The sequence below is a fragment of the Ipomoea triloba genome, chromosome 10 (genome assembly GCF_003576645.1).
Source record: "Ipomoea triloba cultivar NCNSP0323 chromosome 10, ASM357664v1".
Classification (NCBI taxonomy): Eukaryota; Viridiplantae; Streptophyta; class Magnoliopsida; order Solanales; family Convolvulaceae; genus Ipomoea; species Ipomoea triloba.
The window spans coordinates 4,106,020-4,128,884 of record NC_044925.1 but is presented as its reverse complement, the minus strand read 5'-3'; the positions used below and the strand labels follow the sequence as shown (position 1 = coordinate 4,128,884).

At 37.8% G+C, this 22,865-nt stretch overlaps 3 protein-coding genes across 3 annotated transcripts; 1 reads left to right on the top strand and 2 right to left on the bottom strand.

Moving 5' to 3' along the window:
* Positions 1–466: 466 nt before the first annotated feature.
* LOC116032346 lies at positions 467–8,040 on the top strand. Its single transcript, XM_031274846.1, has 3 exons — positions 467–1,339; positions 6,790–6,856; positions 7,140–8,040. The coding sequence occupies exons 1-3, from the start codon at positions 544–546 to the stop codon at positions 7,942–7,944; spliced, it is 1,668 nt and encodes a 555-aa protein (XP_031130706.1). The 5' UTR covers positions 467–543; the 3' UTR covers positions 7,945–8,040.
* Positions 8,041–10,586: 2,546 nt separating this feature from the next.
* LOC116033652 (chlorophyll a-b binding protein of LHCII type 1-like) lies at positions 10,587–15,658 on the bottom strand. The gene is made up of 3 exons (XM_031276410.1): positions 14,776–15,658; positions 14,021–14,027; positions 10,587–11,138 (listed from the first exon to the last, which is right to left on the bottom strand). Exons 1-3 carry the CDS (start codon positions 15,567–15,569, stop codon positions 10,737–10,739), a joined length of 1,203 nt encoding a protein of 400 aa, XP_031132270.1. The 5' UTR covers positions 15,570–15,658; the 3' UTR covers positions 10,587–10,736.
* A 3,529-nt stretch (positions 15,659–19,187) lies between these two features.
* Positions 19,188–20,146, bottom strand: LOC116032192 (chlorophyll a-b binding protein of LHCII type 1-like). The gene has a single exon (XM_031274641.1). It carries the CDS (start codon positions 20,084–20,086, stop codon positions 19,283–19,285), a length of 804 nt encoding a protein of 267 aa, XP_031130501.1. The 5' UTR covers positions 20,087–20,146; the 3' UTR covers positions 19,188–19,282.
* Positions 20,147–22,865: the final 2,719 nt, after the last annotated feature.

Here is a 22,865-nt window from a genome sequence, read left to right as displayed (position 1 = left end):
TTCACCGAAAGCTTGGTTCACTAACACCCCTAGGTATAAGGAAATAAAACTATAACTTTTGGCATAGAGGTAAGCGTTTGACCCTAATAGTATTTAATTTATTAACATATTTCATAACTAAATCAAATAAATTTGTGAATTTATAAAAGTTAATAGGTACTTATTTAGATAAATTAATATATAGGTATTTTTCTTGTATTAATTATTTGCAGATTATAAGGAAGATATTGCACAAATCCAATTGAACACATGGCAACACCCAATTGGCTGCAGAAACTGGTATCTTCCTTTCGCTAGACTTTTTAATCCAAGGATATTTGTGGTGCTGGCCATGGCCAATGGACTTGCATTATCAATCTGTCAGAGATTGATCAACCAATAAAATGAAAGATTATGATCCAGAAGTTAAGGACTTTGAATTGGGCATCCATATATGTCGTATATATAGGCTGTAGTGTAAAGAAGAATGAAACTCATCAAGCCACAAATTAAAGGAGCTCTTCACACTTCTTGTAGTTACCACCTTCCTTCTAAAGAAGTGCAATGGCAGCTGCTACAATGGCTCTCTCTTCCCCTTCTTTCGCCGGAAAGGCAGTGAAGCTCTCGCCATCCACCCCCGAAATCACCGGAAACGCCAAGTTTAGCATGAGGAAGAGCGCTGCTAAAACTGTTTCATCCGGCAGCCCATGGTACGGCCCAGACCGTGTTAAGTACTTGGGTCCATTCTCCGGCGAGCCCCCAAGCTACCTCACCGGAGAGTTCCCCGGCGACTACGGATGGGACACTGCTGGCCTCTCTGCTGACCCAGAGACCTTCGCCAAGAACCGTGAGCTGGAGGTGATCCACTGCAGATGGGCGATGCTTGGAGCTCTTGGATGCGTTTTCCCGGAGCTGTTGTCCCGCAACGGCGTCAAGTTCGGCGAGGCGGTGTGGTTCAAGGCCGGAGCTCAGATCTTCAGCGAGGGAGGTCTTGACTACTTGGGCAACCCAAGCTTGATCCATGCACAGAGCATCTTGGCCATCTGGGCATGCCAAGTTGTGTTGATGGGAGCTGTTGAGGGTTATCGTATTGCCGGTGGACCCCTCGGCGAGATCACTGACCCACTCTACCCAGGTGGCAGCTTCGACCCATTGGGCCTCGCTGACGACCCAGAGGCTTTCGCCGAGCTCAAGGTCAAGGAGATCAAGAATGGCAGACTTGCTATGTTCTCTATGTTCGGATTCTTCGTTCAGGCCATCGTTACCGGAAAGGGCCCATTGGAGAACCTGGCCGACCACCTTGCCGACCCAGTTAACAACAACGCCTGGGCCTATGCCACAAACTTCGTTCCCGGAAAGTGAATATGAGTAGAGTTAGTGTGTTTTTGTGTTATGTAATGAACTGGTTTGATCTAATGGATAATATGTGAATTCTTTGCTGCTGCATTTCTTATTGCTTTAAATTTAATTTGTGGTTCATCCAAATATCACGATTATGATCTAAGAATCTGTATATTTGATAAAACTGGTTGAAAACAAATTGGGAGATAACAAAACGGAAAAGACCCATTTTGCAACTTCTATGTCCAACTCATCCTTGATCATTTCACATACAATTGCTTCTATTGATCACTGCTTGATCAATTATGTGTCCACCACTGCTTGATCACTCATACAGCTCCACGCCCTTATCTCTGGACACGACACGCCCGCGAGTGCCGTGTGCCGACCCTCTGTTACGGTTTTCAGCTAATTTTAGGGTTTTTTGACAGTGGATAGACCTAGATACGAGCAAAGGTGATTTTTCATTGATTTCTTTAGATACTTGTAGCTTAGATTAGAATAGGTTTGCATTGGAAGTGCATATCTCTAGCTTGTAACATTAGATTGAAGTAGATTTCAACCAAGAATTTCAATTCCTCAATAGAAAAGTTTTTCTTACTCTGATCTTCCTTTTAAATTTCTTGTTCAATGTCCTTGAAATTTACTTGTGTTCTTTACTTGTTTGTGTTTATGGAGTGTGAGTAGTCTAATTTAGGGCTCAGGTTAGGGTGATATTGCCAATAGATACTAAATATGTGATTATTGCATAACCCGTAGAATTTTATTAATTGGGAACCAGGATGTCTGTATGAGAACGATAGTGCCCCGGCCAAGACTAATGGTGAATACAAAACCGTTATCAAAAATTTACCAATAAAAATATTTTTGTATAATGGCCTAACTACAAAATAAATGCTTTCAATAAAGACTTGAATTTTACTATTTTAACGAGAGCGCGACCTTATTAGTAGTATCATCACTACACTTAACAAAATGTGCTCCACCTAAAACAGTACTGCCTAACAACTTGTAAATGTTTCCCGTAATCTTTGTCCCTTTCATCACAGTTAAAGCACCATTACTACTTTTAATGGTGTCCCTATCACTTTCAGACCTATGAATCACTATTAAAAATAACACTTTTAACGTCGGTTTTTTTTAGACAAACGACGTTGGTTTTTTCGATGTCATTTTGCTAGACGTTATAAATAAATGATACGACATTGATTATAAAAAATCGACGTCGTATAATTTTTTTAAATAAAAATAAAAAATGACATCAATTTTTAACAAAAATCGACGTAGGTTGCATTTAATTTTTTTAATTACAAAAACGACATCGGTTTTAACCAAAAACCGACATCGTTTGTGTAATTTAAAAAATTTCAAATTACAAACTACTATGTTTTTAAGTAAAAATCGACATTGTTTTGTATTTTTAAAATTTTTGTAAATTATATGAGTTCGATTTTTGGTTAAAAATCGACGTCGTATTATATATATATATATATATATATATATATATATATATATATATATTTATTTATAAATATTAAATTTATTTTATAATTTCTTCTCATAACCTGTGGAATTTTACAATTCACATCAACATTCAAAACCTGTGCAATTTACATTTACAATCATACAATTGATCAAGCTTATAAATCTCGCAATTAATTAAACTAATAAATATCACAATGCTAATAAATTCTACAATTGATACTAACTAATAATAACAATGTGAAACTAAACTTATCAACATAAATTTTTTAATGTATATTTGCGTTTCGAGCACAATAATATATTTTTGCATTTCATACACAACGAGGTAGATTATAAATTACCAACATAACTGGTCATAAACTGTGCTTGCTACTTAGGTTCCCGTGAGGGTTCATATCATCAGTACAAAGTCCAAGTCTAAGATTTATTGACTCGTGGCCAAATTCAAGAAATGCATTATAAAATGTTGTCCATTGAAGAGAATCAGTCATGTGTCGAAGCGTGCCATTAGAAATTTTTTGATTTGCATGTCATGCTAAGTTTTTGGCGTCGCTTGGATTTTCAAACATACGCTTAAATCTTGGTAAACTTGGGAGATACCACAGAACTTTAGCTGGTGGACCTTTCAAACTTACCTTACCAGCAACATTCTCTCTTGTTTTATAACGAGATGCCCACATATTGGACATGCATGTAATTCTTTGTAATTATTCTTAAATAATATGTCATCATTAGGGTAAGCATGTATCTTTTTATACCCCATACTCATGGGACACGTACAAAATTTTTTTGGCATCATATCATATGTACTCTTCGGAAGTTCATTACCGTATGGAAGCATATATATATATCCTTTAATATTTCAAGTAAGGCAGTAAAACTCTTGTCGCTCCACTCATCCCCAGCTTTCAAGTTGAATAATTTTAATATAGCAGATAATCAGGTATATTTACTACACCTCGGACACAAAGGTTGTTTTGAATCATTCAATAATTTATCTAACTCATTTGACCGATCGGTGAACTCTTCTCCAACATCGCGAAACATTTCATCCAACCGATCTTTAGACTCATCATCTTCATTTGCTTCGTTTTCTACATACATGTTAGATGATGTAGCCATATCTCTTTCATCGTGCCATATCCATTTCGTATAATTGAGATTAATCCCATATTCCCATTACAAATTAGATCATCAAATATGTCGTCTTCACTTAACCTTTTCTGATTACAACACTTCTTACAAGGACAAAATAACCTCTCATTATTATTCGGGAGGTTATTCTTTGCAAAGTTTAAAAGATTTCTAACTCCGTCTTCGTATTCCTTACTAATTCGAGGAGCAATTATCAAACTTTTGTTCATCACAAACCAATCTAAAATAATATTATGGCGCGAAGGCGGTAAGGAGAAAAAGAAGAAGGAGAGGAAGAGAATGTGGTGGTTGTTGAGGCGGCGGCAGTGAGTTTGAAAGAAGAAAGAGAAGTGTTATGGGCTTGAAAGAAGAATGGGGAACGGGGCGCGACTTATGTTGAAAACGTTTTCTTTTATTTAAAAGCTTTACGGCGTCGGTTGCTAGGAACAACCGACATTGTAGCTTATTTATAAAATAAAAAGAAAACTGTTAAACCTATACGACGTCTATAACCAACGTCGTATAGGGTATTAATTTCTTTATTTTTTTTATTTAAAATTTGACAACATTGTATCTTAAATTTTAAAAAAAAATTATATATATACTGTACGACCTCGGTCATAAAACCAACCGACGTTGTATAGTTTGTTATTTTTTAAAAAAAATTAGTTACGACATCGATTATTGGTAGCAAGGGATGTTAAAAGTTTTTTTTTTTAATTATTAATTTATTTAATATTTTGACGTCGGTTTCGTAAAAAATCGACGTCATATGTTTGACGTTATATGTCATTTCTGTAGTAGTGAATAAAACCATTAGCACGCAAGCTACCAAGAGAAATCATGTTTTTTTTTTTTAACTTAACCCTTGTATATGTTTAACATCATGCAAAGTTCTAACAATACCATCATATATCTGGGTGTTAACATCACCAAAAACCACGATATTATGACATCTGTCATCACCTAGAAAAAACAAAATAGAAAGTACCTGACCTATAGTTTCTGAACCATTCCTTGTTAGGCGTAATATGCTAGGAACATCCTGGGTCTAAGATTCAAGCAAATGACAATTGACTCAATGAAACTGCTAGAACATCACCTTCACTATAATTTGAGTCATCAACATGTACTACAATTCGCAGCCTCTTGGTTGTTTCTTTAACTTTGGACAATCTCTTTTCACGTGGCTAAACTCCTAGCACTTGTAGCTAGTATTGTCAAAATGGGCTGAAACCTGCGGACTGACCCACACCCGCCCGGCGATGGGGCAGGTTAGAGCAACAAAAAAGATGACCCACGAAAGAGCGGGTCTAACGGGCTTAACCCGCTAAGACCCGCGGCCACTATATATATATTCACAATACTATGAATATATATATATATATATATATATATATATATATATATTCACGTTGTGAATATATATATTCACAGTACAATGTGAATGTATATAAAAAATAAATAAAAGAATAAAAAAAAAAGAAGAAAAGTCAGCGGGCCAGCTTGCCAACCCGCGTGGGGTGGGTTAGGGTTGCATGAACTCTAGCTCGCGGGCCTAACGGGCTGGCCCACAATAACCCGCCAGAAATTAGTCCCGCGGTGGGGCGGGCCTAATAGGGGCGAGCCTAATAGGGCGGGCCAGCAGGCTTTGACAGTACTACTTGTAGCACATAAGTTTCTTGTTGTTTATGGACTTAGACCTAGAGTCTCTCTTTCTAGAGTTATCCTTCACTGGCTTCCTTCCGCGATCTTGACGCTCCTCAGTATACAAACTGTCACCAACATAGCCCTTCCCTGCATTTTGCCTATGTTGATTATGAGCTAGCAGTGTTGCAGATTGAATTTAATCATGATTTTCCCGTATGTAAGAGTAGTCACGATATGTTCAAAGGAAAGAGCTAGTGAACATAACAAGATCATCGCCTTGTCTTCATATTTAACCTTGACATCAAGTCTGGCCAGATTTGAGATTATCTGCCTAAAGGCATTAATATAATGCAACCCTCCTGCATCTTAAGCCCATAAAGCATCTACTTTAGCTACAGTTTGTTCGTCAAAGATTTTTCTATGAGCTGAATCTCCAATTTATTCCAATTTTTTTTGGAAGTTTCCAATGCCATAACATGATACACGACTTCATCCACGAAGCATAACCGAATCGTTCCTACCGTGCGTTCCTTCAAATCCCCCAATAAGTTTATGCTAGATTAGCTGGCTTTTCTGCATTCAAGGTTTTCAGAAGAGCCTGTTGTGCCAACAAATCCTTAATCCTAGACTATCATAACTCGAAATTTCTTGTACCATCCAACTTTGATACCTTGAAATTTCGCACCTGAACTGGCCATCTCAACAGTGCTCTAATACCAATTTGTTGAGATTAGTAAGAACAAAAAACAATAATAATGGCAAGAAAGTAAAGAAGACAAAATTTACGTGGTTCGACAATGTGCCTAATGCCTACAACCTACATCCATGTAAGTTAAGCTATTCTTTTATTAATCGTGATGGTATACACCACCTAGAGATTCAACCAACATATTTATAGGCATATACCCTTTTACTATTGGCCCAACCCAATATATCCACTCATATTCCTTATATGAGATAAACTCAATATATTTAAAGAAATAAATTAAAGTTGTGCATACACTACAAACTATTGCTTTTGGAGTAATAGTAAGCACTTGATCCTAATAAGTGGTATCAAAACCAAGTTACATTGGGATAAATAAAGCTATAGCTTTTCACGTACATAGTGGTTAGCGCAGCGTTTAATCCTAATAAATTTAGATAAGTTAATATGGACTTATTTAGATAAATTCATAGGTATTCTTGTATTATTTGCAGATTATAGGGAAGATATTGCACAAATCCAATTGAACACATGGCAACACCCAATTGGCTGCAGCAACAGGTATCTTCTTTTTGCTAGATCGACTTTTTAATCCAAGGATATTTGTGGTGCTAGAGATGCTTGGCCAATGGACTTGAATTATCAATCTGTCAAAGATTGATCAACCAATAAAATTAAAGATTATGATCCAAAAGCTAAGCAATTTGGGCATCCATGTCTTATATATAGGCTGTAGTGGAAAGAACCATGAAACTCATCAAGCCACAAATTAAAGGAGCTATTCACACTCCTTGTAGTTACCGCCTTCCTTAGCTTCATTTGTCTTTGCATTTCACTTCTAAAGAAGTACAATGGCAGCTGCTACAATGGCTCTCTCTTCCCCTTCTTTCGCCGGAAAGGCAGTGAAGCTCTCGCCTTCCACCCCCGAAATCACCGGAAACACCAAGTTTAGCATGAGGAAGAGCGCTGCTAAAAATGTTTCATCCGGCAGCCCGTGGTACGGCCCAGACCGTGTTAAGTACTTGGGACCATTCTCCGGCGAGCCCCCAAGCTACCTCACCGGAGAGTTCCCCGGCGACTACGGATGGGACACTGCTGGCCTCTCTGCTGACCCAGAGACCTTCGCCAAGAACCGTGAGCTGGAGGTGATCCACTGCAGATGGGCGATGCTTGGAGCTCTTGGATGCGTTTTCCCGGAGCTGTTGTCCCGCAACGGCGTCAAGTTCGGCGAGGCGGTGTGGTTCAAGGCCGGAGCTCAGATCTTCAGCGAGGGAGGTCTTGACTACTTGGGCAACCCAAGCTTGATCCATGCACAGAGCATCTTGGCCATCTGGGCATGCCAAGTTGTGTTGATGGGAGCTGTTGAGGGTTACCGTATTGCCGGTGGACCCCTCGGCGAGATCACTGACCCACTCTACCCCGGTGGCAGCTTCGACCCATTGGGCCTCGCTGACGACCCAGAGGCTTTCGCCGAGCTCAAGGTCAAGGAGATCAAGAATGGCAGACTTGCCATGTTCTCCATGTTCGGATTCTTCGTTCAAGCCATTGTTACCGGAAAGGGCCCATTGGAGAACCTGGCCGATCACCTTGCCGACCCAGTTAACAACAACGCCTGGGCCTATGCTACAAACTTCGTTCCCGGAAAGTGAATGTGAATAGAGTTACAGTGTTCTTGTGTGAAGTATTTAACGTACTGTTTTGGTGTAATCGAAAATATGTGAATTATGTGCTTTTGGCGTTGGATATACTAGTTATCCGGCCATCAGCTAATCAATCCATTTGCAAAGTTCTTCTTTATTCTATTTACCCTTACATCACTTATATTTGAGCTAATTCAATAGTTTGTGTCGAGTTTGAATTAAATAAAATTATCAATAAACGTTCATTTGGATAGTATTTTTGTTGTTTTATTTTATCCTAAATTTCTACTTTCGTAAACATTACAAAACTCAAATTCTAAATAGGGATCATAATTTTTTTCGATTGAAAAAAAATTGAAAAAATGAGGGCCTTAACAAATCACGTTGAACGTTTATCCGAGGACAGTTAGATGGTCAGAAATAAATTATTTTGCCTTTCATTACATTTTATACCTTCCAACTGCTTGGTTTAAAAAAAAACCAACTGCTTGGTTGAAGAAGAAGAAGAAGAAGAAGAAGAAGAAGAAGAAGAAGAAGAAGAAGAAGAAGAAGAAGAAGAAGAAGAAGAAGAAGAAGAAGAAGAAGAAGAAGAAGAAGAAGAAGAAGAAGAAGAAGAAGAAGAAGAAGAAGAAGAAGAAGAGAATGGGTGAAAAGGAAATAATTGCACAAGATTCAGAAGACGTCGAACCTTGTTCATACAAGATACTTTGTATTCACGGGAGATCAAACCTATGACCTCTTATTTGAGAGGGCCACAACTATGAGGTCTTTGGTTGGGAGGAGGAGTTTAATTGCTTTTTCTTTGTGCCGAGCACCTTACTAGAGTAGTCGAAGGAGGATGGTTAAGTTAAAGGCGGTGGTTGATCACTCATGCTCTAATATAATAATTGAGTTGCCAAGGACCTTGTAGTCCAGTGGCATCAAACCCTTCCCTTTATACTACTCTTGTGCTTCAATAGGTTGAGAAAGTAGTTATGAACAGATACTGCATTGTAATAGAGTTAGTAGTATTAAAAAATAATAATTGAGTTCTTTTCCAAATGAGGATGGGTAAGTTCTAGAAGGCCGGAAGGTGATTAGTTAAATACTCGTTAATTATAGGGATGATGAGAGTTTTTGGAAGGAGGATGATTAGTGTGATTGGCTTAGGGCAGATGTTGGTTAGATAATTGAAACAAATAAATTTTTTTTTATCAATTTTAAAATATTTTAACATAGTAATTACTAATTACTATACTAGTTAGACAATTAGCTAGTTAAACAGTAAATAAATATGTAATAATTTAATAGGCATAAAACTAGTTTCACAGTTTCTAATGTGATAATCCAATGGACCATTAGTTCTTCAGATTATATGTGCATATTATATATTTTAAACAATGTATAGGCCAACGGGTGAGATTGTGCATGTTGATTTTATCAACCACGAATGGTCGATCGGCAGGCAAACACTATCGCAAAATCGACTAAGTGTTTGGTATGAAATTAGAACAGTGTTTTGGCCCTCTTTGTATTATAAATTGTTTAGCCTTTCTGAAGGCTTTACACCCTTATTTATACACTTTATGAGGGATTTCTCCCTTTGGTAACCACAGACACAGGTTCGTTGTCTTTGGCGGCATTTCCAAATTTAATCACAAACAATCATTTTTGTCATTTAACACGACTTGATATTTTGGACACTTTTGGTCATTTTGATGACTTTTTTCAGTGAAACCTTATTTTATTATTATTATTATTTTTTATGTTTGCTCTACATCTATATTAGATTATTCAAAGAATCATGGACTAAAACAACAGTGGTCAGATTGAAGCCCACCGGATGGCGACCTCTAGAGCTTTCCAACTGCATTGCAAAATGATTTCCCACACCCGAAGATCCTCACGTACTTGGTATTGCCATTGACTAATGACGATTTTGGGCCGCGTTGAAGGAGAGGAAGATAAGAGGTGGGTGGAGTGGTGCAATCTATGGCTGAAGAGACAAAAAAAAACTAGTGCAAAAAATCAGGAATAAAAACGAAGAGACTAAAATGCCCTTTGTTTACGTACAATAGGGTTTCACATGAAAAAGTTATCAGAATGAGCAAAAATGTCCAAAAATGTGATAGTCTGGGTCGTTAAATGACAATAACAATTGTCTTCGATTAAATTTAAAATTGTTACTAAAGACAAATTAAAAGACCTCTATTATAATTAACTCATTGGAAAAATAATTTTAAAAAATTAAAAAGACGAAAATACCATGGCCTAAAATAGCATTTCACCAAAAAATCATTAGAAGGACCAACCATGTTCAAAATATGAAGTTAAATGACAAAACAATTATGAGACTAAATTTGAAATTACCATAAAAGAAAATTAACATCCGCTTGAATTAACTCTTTTATTTAATTCAAACTCGACACAAACTATATATTAAATTAGCTCAAATATAAGTGATGTAAGGGTAAATAGAATAAAGAAAACTCGATCTACAAATGGGTTGATGGCTAATTCCCAAATAGTTCGATGACTTATTTGTACATTTTTCCTTTTATTATATTATATAATAAAAATACATTATTTTTGTACTGAAGGTACATTATTTGATAGTATATATAAAATAATGTACTTTTAGTACATAAATAATGTACTATAAAATATTATACTTTATAATAATGTACTTTTATTATATTAAAAATATACTTTTTATTTATGCTACTACGCCATTATAGCACATAGTTCACATATTTTGCATTACACCAAAACAGTACGTAAGTTAAATACTTCACACAAGAAGACTGTAACTCTATTCATATTCACTTTCCAGGAACGAAGTTTGTAGCATAGGCCCAGGCGTTGTTGTTAACAGGGTCAGCAAGGTGGTCGGCCAGGTTCTCCAATGGGCCCTTTCCGGTAACAATGGCCTGAACGAAGAATCCCAACATGGAGAACATGGCAAGTCTGCCATTCTTGATCTCCTTCACCTTGAGCTCGGCGAAAGCATCTGGGTCGTCAGCGAGGCCCAATGGGTCAAAGTAGCCACCGGGGTAGAGTGCGTCGGTGATCTCGCCGAGGGGTCCTCCGGAAACACGGTAACCCTCAACGGCTCCCATCAACACGACTTGGCATGCCCAGATGGCCAAGATGCTCTGTGCGTGGATCAAGCTTGGGTTGCCCAAGTAGTCAAGACCTCCCTCGCTGAAGATCTGAGCTCCGGCCTTGAACCACACCGCCTCGCCGAACTTGACGCCGTTGCGGGCCAACAGCTCCGGGAAAACGCATCCAAGGGCTCCCAACATCGCCCATCTGCAGTGGATCACCTCCAGATGACGGTTCTTGGCAAAGGTCTCTGGGTCAGCAGAGAGGCCAGCAGTGTCCCATCCGTAGTCGCCGGGGAACTCTCCGGTGAGGTAGCTTGGGGGCTCGCCGGAGAATGGACCCAAGTACTTAGGACGGTGGTGGCCGTACCATGGGCTGCCGGATGAAACAGGCTTAGCAGCGCCCTTCCTCATGCTAAACTTGGCGTTTCCGGTGATTTCGGGGGTGGAAGGCGAGAGCTTCACTGCCTTTCCGGCGAAAGAAGGGGAAGAGAGAGCCATTGTAGCAGCTGCCATTGTACTTCTTTAGAAGTGAAATGCAAAGACAACTACAAGAAGTGTGAAGATCGAGCTCCTTTAATTTGTGGCTTGATGAGTTTCATGCTTCTTTCCACTACAACCTATATATACGACATGGATGCCCAATTCAAGGTCCTGTACTTTTGGATCATAATCTTTCATTTTATTGGTTGATCAAATATCCTTTGGATTAAAAAGTCTAGCTAATTGGATTAAGAGCAGATTCCAGTTATCTTCAAAAAAAGAGAGCAGATACCAGTTGCTGCACCCAATTGGGTCTGGCCATGTGTTCAATTGGATTTGTGCAATAACTTCCTTATAATCAGCAAATAATAAAAGAAAAGTTCCTATTAATTTATCTAAATAACTACCTATTAACTTATCTAAATTTTCAAATTTTAATACTATTAGGATTAAATGTTGAACACTACCTAACCTGAATTTGATACCACTTGTTAGGAACAATCTAAGCGCTAACCACTAAGCTAAAAGCTGAAAGTACAACTTTAATTTATTTCTTTAAATTTGTTAAGTTTGTCTCATATAAGGAATATGAATTTATCTCATATAAGCAATATAATATGGGTGGACATATTGGGTCGGACCCATAATACAAGTGTAGATGCCTATAAATACGTTGTTGAATCTCTAAGTGGTGTATACCATCACAATTAATATAAGAATAGTTTCACTCACGTGCACGTAGGTTGCAGGCACATTGTAGAACCACATAAATCTTGTCTTCTTTACTTTTTTTGTCATTATTATTGTTTCTTGTTCTTGTACTTCTTTACCATCAAAGTTTGATGGTACAAGGAATTTCAGGTTATGGCAGTCTAGGGTTAAAGGATTTGTTGGCACAACAGGCTCTTCTGAAAACCTTAAGGTAGAAAAGCCAGCTAATCTAGCAAAGGCTGATTGGGGGATTCGAAGGAATGCACGACATGAATGATTCGGTTATGCCCCGTGGATGAATTAGTGTATCACGTTATGGCATTGGAAACTTCAAAAGAAATTTGGGATGAATTGGAGATGGAAAAATCTTTGACGAACAACTTGTATCTAAACTAGAGGCTTTATGGCACTACTACAAATAAAACTTTTAACGTCAGTTTTTTTGGGACAAACGACGTTGATTTTTTTCCAACATCATTATGTCAGACGTTATAAATAAATGATACAACGTCGTATATTTAAAAAAAATAAATAACACATACGACTTTCGTTTTTAATAAAAAACCGACGTCGTATAATTTTAAAAAATAAAAGTAAAAATAACAAACGAATGGCTTGGAATCTTGACCCCATTTTGTACACCAATTAAGAATTAACAATATACAAACACAAAGCATTAGAACACAAAGCATCTTAAACCCCCTAATTTCCCCTATTTTCATAGAAAAAACCAGGTTTATGCAATGAATGGCTTGGAATCTTGACCCAACTCTCATTGAGGCCAAGAATCCTCCAAAACATGCTAATGAATGTTGTACACCAAGCATTAATAATATACAAACACAAATCCTTCATAAACTCAAGAACCCTAGGTTAGAGTTCTTCCCCTTTTTACAATAATCACAAATTAAGCATCAAGATAAATAATACAACCCTAAATCAAACCCATAAACTAACTACTCATGATTAAATAACATAAAGAACACAAAAGCACAAGTAATAAACATAAATCTTGCAAAAGAAAAGAGATAAGGGAAAGAAAGCTTCTCTACTGAAATGGATGGTAGAACCTTGAAATCCAAGATTACAAGTTTCAAAAGTGTTAAATAACATAAATCCAAACCTAATCTAATCTAAAAATATGAAAGGAAGTGAAAGGGAGTGTTGAGGCGATGGCAGTAGGTATGAAAGAAGAAGGAGAATGCTATGCTTTGAAAGGAGAGGGAATTGGGTGGGCTTATGCTGAAACGGTTTTTTTTTTTTTTTTAATTTAATAGCTTTACGACGTCGGTTGTTGCTTTTTTTAAAAAAAAATACAATTAACCATATACGATGTCGCGTCGATTATACACAAATCGACGTCGTATAGGGAATTAATTTTATTTATTTATTTAAAAAACGATACGACGTCAGTTCATTGATGAACCTATTATATCGTGGCTACCCTGGTTTGGAGGTCCAGTGATAAATTCACTGGCAAGCACTACCTAAGGCGCATGAAAAGAAGACTTCTTTTTGGGCAATGATATTTGGGAGAAAAAGAACTCGATCAACAAATCTTCACTACTCCTTTGCTTTCTTTTTTTTTTTCCTGTTTTCGTCCCTCAAATTCGGTACATCGCCTTGTGACGCGCGATCCAGTCATCTCAGCTTGTCATGTTAACGCACTCTATTCGGTGCCCTCACCACGATGTACACTCAGATGAATGACACCAGGTTTTGGCAATTAGCTAGCTAAATAGTAGCTTTCAAAAAAAAGAAAAAAAACTAGCTAAAAAGTAAAATTATACCCCTTATGCAATAATCACATGTTTACTATCAATTGGCAATGTCACCCTAACCTAAGCCCCAAATCATACTACTCACACTCCATAAACACAAACAAGTAAAGAACACAAGTAAATTTCAAGGACATTGAACATGAAATTTAAAAAGAAAAATAAGAAAAGCTTCTCGATTGAGGAATTGAAATTCTTGGTTGAAATCCGCTTCAATCCAATGTTACAAGCTAGAGTTATGCACTTCCCATGCAAATCTATTCTAATCTAAGTTAAAAGTATCTAAAGAAATCAATGGAAAAATCGTCTCTACTCGTATCTAGGCCTCTGAAAACCACAACAGAGGGTCGGCACATGGGCACGCACACGCCTATGTCTGAACATAGGCGAACTCAAAGGCGTGTCAGTGCCCATCTCCAGAGATAAGGGAGTGGAGCTGTATGAGTGATCAAGTAGTGGTGTACACATAATTTATGTGAGGATGTGCTATCAATAGAAGCAATTGTAGCTTTAAAAAAAAAAAATAGAAGCAATTATATGTGAATGATCAAGGATCCATTGGACATAGAAGTTGCAAAATGGGTCTTATTGGTTTTGATATATCCCAATTTGTTTTCAACCAGTTTTATCAACTATACAGATACTTAGATCATAACAGTGATATTTGGATGAACCACAAATTTAAAACAATAAGAAATGCAGCAGAAAAGAATTCGCATATTATCCATTACATCAAACCAGTTTATTACATCACACAAGAACACACTAACTCTACTCATATTCACTTTCCGGGAACAAAGTTTGTGGCATAGGCCCAGGCGTTGTTGTTAACGGGGTCGGCAAGGTGGTCAGCAAGGTTCTCCAATGGGCCCTTTCCGGTGACGATAGCCTGAACGAAGAATCCGAACATGGAGAACATGGCAAGTCTGCCATTCTTGATCTCCTTCACCTTGAGCTCGGCGAAAGCCTCTGGGTCGTCAGCAAGGCCCAATGGGTCGAAGCTGCCACCGGGGTAGAGTGGGTCGGTGATCTCGCCGAGGGGTCCACCGGCAATACGGTAACCCTCAACGGCTCCCATCAACACAACTTGGCATGCCCAGATGGCCAAGATACTCTGTGCGTGGATCAAGCTTGGGTTGCCCAAGTAGTCAAGACCTCCCTCGCTGAAGATCTGAGCTCCGGCCTTGAACCACACCGCCTCGCCGAACTTAACGCCGTTGCGGGACAACAGCTCCGGGAAAACGCATCCAAGAGCTCCCAGCATCGCCCATCTGCAGTGGATCACCTCCAGCTCACGGTTCTTGGCGAAGGTCTCTGGGTCAGCAGAGAGGCCAGCAGTGTCCCATCCGTAGTCGCCGGGGAACTCTCCGGTGAGGTAGCTTGGGGGCTCGCCGGAGAATGGTCCCAAGTACTTAACACGGTCTGGGCCGTACCATGGGCTGCCGGATGAAACAGTTTTAGCAGCGCCCTTCCTCATGCTAAACTTGGCGTTTCCGGTGATTTCGGGGGTGGAAGGCGAGAGCTTCACTGCCTTTCCGGCGAAAGAAGGGGAAGAGAGAGCCATTGTAGCAGCTGCCATTGTACTTCTTTAGAAGTGAAATGCAAAGACAACTACAAGAAGTGTGAAGATCGAGCTCCTTTAATTTGTGGCTTGATGAGTTTCATGCTTCTTTCCACTACAACCTATATATACGACATGGATGCCCAAATTGCTTAGCTTTTGGATCATAATCTTTCATTTTATTGGTTGATAAATCTTTGACAGATTGATAATGCAAGTCCATTGGCCATCTCTGCTAGCACCACAAATATCCTTGGATTTTTTTGAGAATGCAAATATCCTTGGATTAAAAAGTCGATCTAGCAAAAAGAAGATAGCAGTTGCTGCAGTCAATTGGGTGTTGCCATGTGTTCAATTGGATTTGTGCAATATCTTCCCTATAATCTGCAAATAATACAAGAAAAATACCTATGAATTTATATCTGAATTTACATATTTTATTTGCCAACGACCATGTGGTGATGACATCCAGATTAGCATTCCGAATGGGTGGTTATAGGTTGGAACCCCCATAGTGGGGTAATATAGGACCTTATAAAGAATCATGATTATTTAAAAAAAAAATTATTTGATTTAATTAAGAAATATATTAGAAAATTAAATACGAATAAATTTTATCCATTTATTTATAATCTTTTGTCAATAAATTAAATTTTTTGGGTAAGAAATATAATATATAGAACAAATTTTAAATTTAGCTTTGTCGTCTTGCTCGATCGGCATTATTTACTGACCTTGCAAATTGCAGTGTTCTTTGACAGTAGATTACCGGTCTGTGTGGACCGTGGATCATGGTTGATATACTGTAGTTGTGTTAAACGGATGAACGGTCTCTTTTCCGCGCAACTACAGTTTCCTTTCAACACAACTGTAGTATCTTTTCAACACAACTGCACTATCCGTTCAACACAACTGCAGTTTCAGCCATGATCATGGTCCACAATATAATTTGCGGTAGATTACACTTCGAGCATTCCATTGGCTACTTTTCATGAGGTTTTTTTAGGGGGAGTTGGTGTTAATGTTAATTTAGGAAATGTTTGGTTCACAGAATATTAGAATTAAGAAATATACTTATGAATTTATCTAAATTTAATTTTCAGATTTTATTTGATTTAGTTAATAGGGAGATGTTATAAAACAATAATATGCAATGTAATGCATGTTAGTATTACTCTGAAGTCTCAACGCTATAACCCTAACATCAAGTTATAGGTTGGATGTAAGTCAATTTGTAAGAACCGCTCATATGTAATGAAACAAAAAGAAATAAAATAGAAGAACTTCTAAATTTAGCTTTGTCATGCTTAGAATGATTTACCAATTCTGCATGTTCTTTGACAATGGATTAAATCTAGAGCATCCCATCGGGTATTCAGTACTTAAATAATGTACTCTAAAATAATGTATTTTATGTACAAAAATAATATACTTTTAGTATATTAAAATTGTACTTTTTATTTTTGGTCCACACAGCTGTGTGGATTATAATCCATGCAATAATGATTGAAAATACAAATAAGTTTGTTTCCCTTCATTTCATATCATTACTTTAGCTTAGATCAGATTAGCATTATTAGATCAAGGATTATTAACACTTACCAAGTTGATTCTTTTAAATTTTGGTCAGAGTGATGGCTACAAGTGAAAGAGGTAATTCTTTTAATTTTCTTTTCTATTTTGCTAGCATGGTAGAATCAACGAGTAGTAGCACGTATGTCATTTTACAAATAATTATAACTTATTCAATTTTCACAGACCTAAAGATAATGTTTATGCAAATTAATATTTCAGTAAGAAATTTTTAAATGGTCTGTTATCAATTTTCTAATGAAGGTTGTCTATACTTGTATGTGATTAACAACATCAAGAGCCCCTGCAATCATCTTTTAGGTATACCATCAACATTGCAATAAAAGTGCATAACTAATGCTACATATATAATATTGCAAAGACATTTTACACAATATAAGTTATAGGGATTACTCCTCGGGCTTGGGACCAGTACAAGAGGCAGAGTATCGGTTCGTATCGCGACATGAGCCCTGACCGACTGTCACCAACCGGGAGCATTCTGTTTCCCAACCTTACCAAAGGGCTGGTCGAGTGGGATTATCCTCCGAGCATCCAGGACACGTCCCCCTGTCACCCCGAGCATAATAGCTCGGGCCGAGCTCACTACCCTGCCCCGACAACTACCCTCAGTTCTTGAAGGAGGCATCTAACTACACGTGTGCGATCCTCATTCCGCTTCGATCAGGACCCATGCATGCGCTCCACGTGCCTAACATGTCGGAGGGCTGGAATTTGTCCCTTAACCACGACTATAAATACCGCATTAAATGCGGGGTATAGGGACTTTTGGCTGTTTCTAGAAGTTATAAGGGAGCTCGGAGACCTCTGACCCACTGTTACGTCACCCGAGCCCAATATCCAAGTTCAAGGACCTCAATCCAAACCGACCTGGTCCGTATAAAATACGATTGGTATTTACACTATCATAAGTATGTCCAAATTATAGATTTTTTTGTGTTTGATAATGCGTTTTGTATTAATATGAGAGATACCAACGAAATATTGCAATTAACATTAGTTCATTTATGAACTTTATGCATATATTTGTAAACTTCTATTGAATCATACCTATTGAATCATTGTTAAGTTTATGGATATATATTCTGCAAAATTCTATTGAACTTTATGCATATATAATCACCATTTGTATGTAACTATAATACATACCTATTGAATCATATCATTGTTAAGTTGTATGTCATTTTTTTACATCATCTAACTTTTAAAAATAAATGTTGACATTATTACTACTATGTACAAATTTATTCCTACATAAATGATGTTTATATTCAACGTTTGATGTTGGTCTTGCTATAGCAGCTTTGTTCGGTGCACTCACCACGATGTTCACTTTGATAAATGGCACCAGGTTTTGGCAGTTAGCTAGCTAAATAGTAAAATTCTACCCCTTATGCAATAATCACATATTTAGTATGTATTGGCAATATCACCCTAACCTGAGCCCCAAATCACACTACTCACACTCCATAAACACAAAAAAGTAAAGAACACAATAAATTTCAGGGACATTGAACAGAAAATTTAAAAAGAAGAGTAAGAAAAACTTGTTTGATCTATTGAGAAATTGAAATTCTTGGTTGAAATCCGCTTCAATCCAATGTTGCAAGCTAGAGATATGCACTTCCAATGCAAATCTATTCTATTCTAATCTAAGCTAAAAGTATGTAAAGAAATCAATGAAAATCGCCTCTGCTTGTATCTAGGTCTATCCACTGTCAAAAGACCCGAAAATTAGCTGAAAATCGCACCAGAAGGTTGGCACACGGGCACGCACACGCTTATGTCTGAACTCAAGGCAAACTCACGGGCGTGTTCGTGTCCAGAGATAAGGGCGTGGAGCTGTATGAGTGATCAAGCAGTGGTGGACACATAATTGATATGAGGATGTGCGATCAATAGAAGCAATTGAATGTGAATGATCAAGGATCAGTTGGACATAGAAGTTGCAAATGGGTCTTATTCGTTTTGATATATCCCAATTTGTTTTCAACTATACAGATTCTTAGATTGGATGAACCACAAATTTAAAGCAATAAGAAATGCAGCAGCAAAGAATTCACATATTATCCATTAGATCAAACCAGTTCGATCAATACATCACACAAAAGTCAAAAACACACTAACTCTACTCATATTCACTTTCCGGGAACAAAGTTTGTGGCATAGGCCCAGGCGTTGTTGTTAACTGGGTCTGCAAGGTGGTCAGCAAGGTTCTCCAACGGGCCCTTTCCGGTAACGATGGCCTGAACGAAGAATCCGAACATGGAGAACATGGCAAGTCTGCCATTCTTGATCTCCTTGACCTTGAGCTCGGCAAAAGCCTCTGGGTCGTCAGCGAGACCCAATGGGTCGAAGCTGCCACCAGGGTAGAGTGGGTCGGTGATCTCGCCGAGGGGTCCGCCGGCAATACGGTAACCCTCAACGGCTCCCATCAACACAACTTGGCAAGCCCAGATGGCCAAGATGCTCTGTGCGTGGATCAAACTTGGGTTGCCCAAGTAGTCAAGACCTCCCTCGCTGAAGATCTGAGCTCCGGCCTTGAACCACACCGCCTCGCCGAACTTGACGCCGTTGCGGGACAACAGCTCCGGGAAAACGCATCCAAGGGCTCCCAGCATCGCCCATCTGCAGTGGATCACCTCCAGCTCACGGTTCTTGGCGAAGGTCTCTGGGTCAGCAGAGAGGCCAGCAGTGTCCCATCCGTAGTCGCCGGGGAACTCTCCGGTGAGGTAGCTTGGGGGCTCGCCGGAAAATGGACCCAAGTACTTAACACGGTCTGGGCCGTACCATGGGCTGCCGGAAGAAACAACCTTAGGCTTACCAGCTGTCTTCCTCATGCTAAACTTAGCGTTTCCGGTGATTTCCGGGGTGGAAGGTGAGACCTTCACAGCCTTTCCGGCAAAAGAAGAGGAAGAAAGAGCCATTGTAGAAGCAGCCATGTTTATAAGAAGAGGAAGAAGAAGAGATTTGCTTAGTGAGCTGAAATAGGGATGAAGGAAATGATGAAAGTTGGAAGTGATATATAGGAGGAGAAAGAGATACGAATGCTATCTCATCAAATCTCTATCTTTACTCCCATTGGGTTTCAAGATTGTGTTGGCAGTTGTGTTTTGTCAACGTGGCACATTCTAATCCACAAATCCACCAAGATTTTACCGTTGAATCGCAACCAATGTGGTTTCCCCATATGTTATCTGGAAATCTATCATCCTCAGATTAGCTTTTAACACCTGAAAAATCTGACTGTAAATGTGGCAAGGTAAGGTTCTTTGTGCTTTTTAACCGCGCAGCCGGTTCAGGCGGGAAAAATCTGACTTATGCAATTATGAGTTAAGACACCGATGGGTACATCATTCGACCATTTATCAGTGCAATAATACTCGATAATGTTTTTCATGTATACTACGAGCTGAGAAAAAATTCATATACTACCTCTTGTTTCGTTATAAAATATTTTAAACTCAATGGTGTTAGATTAAATATTTGTGTGTTTAAACTTTAAACTAAATAATTAGTTCAAAGATTAACAAAGAAAATAATATTTATTTAGCCCGCTAAAACTAATCTCATTCTGAAAAGTGATGGACTTTAAGATAGGAAAGTGAAGCCAATGTTAAACATAAGCTGAAATATAAGGAGTTAGCAGGAGTTGCAAGGGTGAGGCCTTATGGTATGTGCACCTAACGCGACCACACAACCCAATTGTAGGGTTGCGCTTGGAATGGGCGCGATCGGGTGACTATTAGGAGTGTTGCAGCCTCACCCAAAGCGAGCATGTGTCATGCAGTTTAGCCCAAGCACATCTCGCATGGCCCCAAGCGATAGTGAATCGAGGCGGGTGGGGTACGGTGCTTCAACACACCCACATTATTGCAACATATGGCTCTAGGATAATTACGACATGAGAAATATAGAGCGCTTCAACTTCTCAAAAAATTGACAGGCTCAATAACTTCATCCTCATATAAATAAAAAATTTTTTCAAACATCTAAGTTGATAGTACGTCCTGATATGGGTCAAAGTACCTGTCAAGTCCTTGTATTTTAGTGATTTGTTTAATTTAGTTCCTGTAAATCAATTTTAGTATTGTCCTTGAGACCAAAATTGATGTACTTTGACCCCTGATATGTCATGCTTCACGTTTTCTACTATTGTGCCAAGATTCTCTAATCTATGTGTTTATCATTTATCTAACCTTTAATTGCCTAGTTAGCTGGGGTAAACCTATTTCGTTTTCTACTAGAATTGCGTTGAATTTTTCACTGGCCGGACTGTTATATTTAGACCACTTTATTCTATGTAACTTGGTCATTAGGTTTGGTCCAACTACCATAAGCTCAATAGAAATATTAATTTAACCAAAAAAAATTAAATAATTATAAGCACTTGCAAAAGACACGCGATATTTGCAAATATAATTTCGTTATGGCAAAAATTTGTGTAAGACGGTCTCACGGACTTCAATTCGTGAGACAAGTCAAATCTTTGACCTCAATCAAAGATTTGACCTATTAATTAAATATCGGACCAGTCTAACGCAAGTGTTACCTTTTGTTATAAACGTATGTTAATGTACAGTTGCTTTACTACTATGTGATTTACCGATAATATAAATTTTTAAGAAGTTTGGCTTGAGTGCTAGTCAAAATGTTGAGGCCTATATGAATAATAACATCGAATTTTGGGCGTTCATTAGTTGACCTTTTTTTTAATATAGAAAATGAAACATTGTCTAGAAAATAAGATCAAATAACTCCTAAGTTAAGAGAATTATGTAATTGATTGTCTAATAGACTAATCTATATATATATAGGGAAGGGTTCAGGTGCGGATATATTTATCTATATAACAAAAACGCACCTTAAGTTCTCAACTGAATAACTGACACACCTTAAGTACAAAAATCACGCACCATAAAAAGAAAATCGCGCACTTTAAGTTTGACCAAAATGTAAAATGACCAAATTGTCATCGCATTTTTTAATCTGTGTTCAATCTGGACGGTCTTTTTTAGCGAGATAAACGGCTATAATTCAACTCATCTTTCACCTGAACACAATATCCGCATTTGATCTCTTTTCTCTCTCTCTCTCTCTCTCTCTCTCTCTATATATATATATATATATATATATTAAAAAATTTTTAAAAAAAAAACTTAATTCTCCTTCCAACATTTGAAGAATTCTCCAACTAAAAAAATTATTCATTATCTATTCTAAAAAATAAAGAGAAAATGACACTTTTTTCCCCTATGTTATATGTATATAACACTTTTCCCCCCTCAGTGATTAAAGTGGAGATTTTTCACCCTGTAATGTTAAATTAACATTTTTGCCCTTAAAAATAATTATTTCATTTATTTTCTTCTCCAATAAATTATTTCTTATATGTATGGATAACCACGATTCAGTTTGAACTTAACCAAACACTGTAGCAATCATAACGAAATAGTATTGACGGTTCTAGTTATGATTCAGAATCGAAAAAATAAAATAAAATAAAATAATTATTGAACCGTGAATTGGAACTGAACCGCAGTCATATATAGTAAAAATGATCAAACACTTATTTTGATAAATCGGTTCGGTTCGGTTCAGTTCCAATTTCGATTTTGAACCGCCAATCAAAATTTATTTATTTATTTATTTTTATAATTTTATTTCTTATTTTTAAAATAGTCTAAATTCGACATTTTTTTTGTTCTGAATCATATTCGT

Coding starts and splice junctions, on each gene's coding strand:
- LOC116033652 (XM_031276410.1), bottom strand. CDS start 15,569: ATGGCAGCTGCTACAATGGCTCTCTCTTCCCCTTCTTTCGCCGGAAAG.
- LOC116032346 (XM_031274846.1), top strand. CDS start 544: ATGGCAGCTGCTACAATGGCTCTCTCTTCCCCTTCTTTCGCCGGAAAG. Junction 1,340..6,789: donor AAACTTCGTTCCCGGAAAGT/GAATATGAGTAG, acceptor TATTATTTGCAG/ATTATAGGGAAGATATTGCA. Junction 6,857..7,139: donor CCAATTGGCTGCAGCAACAG/GTATCTTCTTTT, acceptor TCACTTCTAAAG/AAGTACAATGGCAGCTGCTA.
- LOC116032192 (XM_031274641.1), bottom strand. CDS start 20,086: ATGGCTGCTTCTACAATGGCTCTTTCTTCCTCTTCTTTTGCCGGAAAG.